Raw genomic sequence first — 4,606 nt, 5'->3', positions numbered from 1 at the left:
TACAAATACAGTTAAGACTTAGTATTAAGTTACAGTGCTTTAGTATTAATTACACATACAGTTAATACCTGTATTAAGTTACAATGCTTTAGTATTCATTACACATACAGTTAATACATGTATTAAGTTACAGTGCTTTAGTATTAATTACACATACAGTTAATACATGTATTAAGTTACAGTACTTTAGTATTAATTACACATACAGTTAATACATGTATTAAGTTACAGTACTTTAGTATTCATTACAAATACAGTTAAGACTTGTATTAAGTTACAGTGCTTTAGTATTAATTACACATACAGTTAATACCTGTATTAAGTTACAGTACTTTAGTATTCATTACAAATACAGTTAATACATGTATTAAGTTACAGTGCTATAGTATTCATTACAAATACAGTTAAGACTTATATTAAGTTACAGTACTTTAGTATTAATTACACATACAGTTAATACTTGTTTTGAGTAAACTAAAAACAGTTCACGTAAAGTTAATGAAGTGAAATACTGTGAGTTCTAATTTAAAAAAAAATAGTTTCATCGTTTCAGTTGTGTCTAGTTTAGAAAGGTAATTTGTTGAAGGCTGTTTGCCTCACCGTGGGAAGAATAAACATTAATTGGTAAGTTCGTGTTCTTCCCTTCTTTTCTTCAGAGCTATATCCATGATAGGTCTCTTCACTGTAGCAGCAGGGACGGGAGGTATCAAACCTTGTGTGTCAGCATTCGGCGGAGACCAATTTGGTCCTGGACAGGTAACTTACAACGTCTTGGATTCAAATAATAAAGAATCTTATGCTTATTTCAATTGCTGACTATAGGTCTTAGCTGGTAAATGACATTTAGTCAAAATTTGTTGCTGAATTTGAATTTCGCGCAAAGCTACATGAGGGCTATCTGCGCTAGCCATCCCTAATTTAGTAGTGAAAGACTAGAAGGTAGGCAGCTAGTCATCACCACTCACTGCCATCTCTTGGACTACTCTTTTACCAACGAATAGTGAGATTGACTGGCACGTTACAACGCCTCCGAGGCTGAAAGAGTGGAACGGGGATACGAGCGTCCTAACCACTTGGCCATGCCGGGCCGTTTGTTACTGAAAATTATCCTCAGATATCTAGGCGGCTAGGAAAGTAGTTTTCTTTGTTATGCAAACAAATGAAAACCGAAACATCAGCAGAAATGAGTACCTAAATATTATATATATTAAATGTTAAAAAAGTATCAATCTATCATGTTTATAAAATTGATTACTGAAGACGAGGTAACAATCTCGCCAATCCAAATACCCCCCCCCCCCGTCTCCCAGTGGCTCAGCTTATAATGAAGGTTTATAACGCTAAAACCTAGGGTTTCAATACCCGTGATGGGCACAACGCAGATAACCCTAGTGTGTAGCTTTGTTTTTAACAACAACAAACCAAATTTCTTAGTGTCCATTATATTCTTGGCTATCGTTCGGATGATGGATGAGTGGTTGCAATATTTAAAAAAGTTAAATAATTCTTTATAATTATTGCCAGTCTTTATATCACATTTAAATATATATGTGTCTGTGTGTATAAATAACTTAGTTTTATTTGAATGAATAATCACCAATTCCAGAAAAATATGTAATGCATTAAAAGTCTCTCTTTTTTGCAACTTTTACTTTGTACTATGACAGATAAACTCACAAAAGAATAAAAAACATGAATTTTTCTGTGGAGAGTGAGCCAATAGATTTCTGTGTATAAAACGTTTAATCTAGTCAAATATATCCAGAACTCTCCAGTCGTTTAGTACTTGAATCTTTTAATCAAATCGACTATGTCCGAAATCATCCTGTCTTGTGGTCAAACTAAATTTATAAAAATATTCCAGTAGTATGATCGAAATCATACATGTCCGTAATGCTTTAGTCATTGAATGAAATCATGTACGTTCAAAATATTCCAGTAGTATGATCGAAATCATACATGTCCGTAATGCTTTAGTCATTGAATGAAATCATGTACGTTCAAAATATTCCAGTAGTATGATCGAAATCATACATGTCCAAAATGCTTTAGTCATTGAATGAAATCATGTACGCATACGACTGGAATATTTTGATTTCGGACATGTATGATTTTGATCTGCTTTAGCCATTGAATGAAATCATGTACGTTCAAAATATTCCAGTCGTATGATCAAAATCATACATGTCCGAAATGCTTTAGCCATTGAATGAAATCATGTACGTTCAAGATATTCCAGTCGTTTATTCAAATCAAATGTATCCAAAATACTCGAATCATTTAATCAGATCAAATATGTTTCAAATAATCTGGTCTTGTGATCGAATTAACCATGTCTATCATACTCCAATAGCTCGATCGAATTCAGTAAGTCCAAAATAATCCAATCATCCAGTCGTTAAATGAGATCAGAAGTGTCCAATATAACCCAATGTGCAATTCGACGTTATTTTTTAGAAATAACTTCAGAATTGATGGGGGAAAAGAAGAAAATTGTACGTTTTACAAAAATGTCATTTGTTCACGACCATTATTTTGCCGGTAAAGGCATCATCAGGTACTTGATTTACTTTGCGAAACGTATTATTGTCTTGTTTTTCCTCAGTTTTGTAATTATGGAGTTTCACCAAGTACCGACGATTTCAAATATCAATTATATAGAAATGACTCGTTTAAGTTTCCGTCTTAATTATTTTAACTTATTCCTTTCTATATTAATAGGTTAAGAGAGAGTTTTCACCATAGGAACCAATAGATATTATAAATACTAATTTTTTAAATATATAATCATATAGTTGGTTAATGATAAATAAAATTGTTGATATGCGTACATTTTTAAGTTCGTTTTTAACAAGGTTAATTCGGGAATTATTTTGCATGTGAATGCTGGGTCTTTTGTTTATTGTCCAGTATTGTATCTTTTTAAAGGAACGTGACCTTCAACGCTTCTTCTCGCTTTTCTATTTATCCATCAATGCTGGAAGCTTACTGTCTACCTTTTTGACTCCAATTCTGAGAGGTAAGGAATACGTTCATAGAGCAAACAACATGTTATTATTTTCTATAAACTTTGAATTTTGTTTTGTACTCCATCTAATGGAAATAAAGTAATTTTAAATTTGAGAAATCGTTAAATAGGAAAAAAAACGTTTTTGATATAAAACTGCCTTTATTTTTAAAAAATGTATACACCTTTCTTTCAAGTTTATTTTACTACTTCATATACGTAAAACAAAACAACAATACTTAAATTTTGTTTAAAAGAAAAATTCAAAGAAAAGTTAACTTACTTTTTTTAAAATAGAAAATAAATATTATATTATTTTCCTTCGCTTTCAGAAATTTTACCCATAACTCAGCATAAAAGTGGAAATATACTTTTTTGAATATTTCAAGTAATGAAAAGTTAAAAGTGATTTTAAAAGAAAAAGCTTAATGTCCATAAGGATTTTTTTAAGTGACTAAGTCATGAACACTACGTTGTTGATAGGCTTTATTAATTCATTTTGCACATGGATGGCAGCACATCAGGATTAATCAAACATTAAATAATCACATCAACTTGTTTTTTCTTAGGGATCATAAACGCTGTTTCTCTAATGTCCATTAATTATTATTATTATTTTATTTTCTCGCCTAATATATTGTTTACATTACAAATAATTAATAAATAACAGGTTTATATAACGTTTATTAAACACAATCCAGAATTTCAATAACATGCTTAGTAAATATATTTTCAACGGTTGCGAATACTAATTAATATTCATGTAACGTTTCAGGCGACGTCAGGTGTTTTGGAGACAACACTTGCTATCCTTTAGCTTTTGGTGTCCCAGCAGTTTTGATGGTTATAGCTTTAAGTAAGTTTGTTCTTTTTATAATTTGTTTTCTTGCTTTATTATCTTGTTCAAAAATAGCTAATGAGGTAGCTTATCATACGTTTATATTGATATCTTTTCAACGTATTTGCATTCGTACTTGAAATTGTCAATAGATTGATTACATTCTTATAATTGAAAAATGTCAGTCAGACTTTCTTGATAGAGTAAAAAATAAAAACATTCTTTCAACAGAAAAAACCAAAGCCTTGAAACAACGACTTTTAATCATGTTTTGATTGTTTGTTTAGACGAAAGAAAACTTATAGTTGGTTCTGAATTTTACAGCTAAGAATATTTAAACATTCTTACATCTAAGAATTTAGAAGAATCTCACAGCTAAAAACATTTAAACATTCTTACATCTAACAATTTAGAAGAATTTTACAGCAAAAACATTTAAACATCCTTACATCTAACAACGTAGAAGAATCTCGCAGCTAAAAACACTTAAACATTCTTACATCTAACAATTTAGAGGAATCTCACAGCTAAAAACATTTAAACATCCTTACATCTAACAACTTAGAATAATTTTACAGCAAAAACATGTAAACATCCTTACATCTAACAACGTAGAAGAATCTTGCAGCTAAAAACATTTAACATTCTTACATCTAACAACGTAGAAGAATCTCACAGCTAAAAACATTTAAACATCCTTACATCTAACAACGTAGAAGAATCTCACAGCTAAAAACATTTAAACATTCTTGCATCTAACA

General features: G+C 30.5%; 1 protein-coding gene across 1 annotated transcript in view; it reads left to right on the top strand.

Moving 5' to 3' along the window:
• LOC106463299 (solute carrier family 15 member 1-like) overlaps window positions 1-4,606 on the top strand; it is a gene marked incomplete at its 3' end in the record, with an annotated part of 32,129 nt that overhangs the window by 6,395 nt on the left and 21,128 nt on the right. The window contains exons 4-6 of the mRNA XM_022390752.1: window positions 657-756; window positions 2,929-3,019; window positions 3,783-3,863. Coding sequence (XP_022246460.1) covers window positions 657-756; window positions 2,929-3,019; window positions 3,783-3,863 — 272 coding nt within the window. The remainder of the gene's footprint in view (window positions 1-656; window positions 757-2,928; window positions 3,020-3,782; window positions 3,864-4,606) is intronic.

The sequence above is a fragment of the Limulus polyphemus genome, unplaced genomic scaffold (genome assembly GCF_000517525.1).
Source record: "Limulus polyphemus unplaced genomic scaffold, Limulus_polyphemus-2.1.2 Scaffold1371, whole genome shotgun sequence".
Lineage (NCBI taxonomy): Eukaryota > Metazoa > Arthropoda > Merostomata > Xiphosura > Limulidae > Limulus > Limulus polyphemus.
Note: the sequence above shows the minus strand (reverse complement) of the source record. Positions and strands in the feature narration are given on the sequence as shown.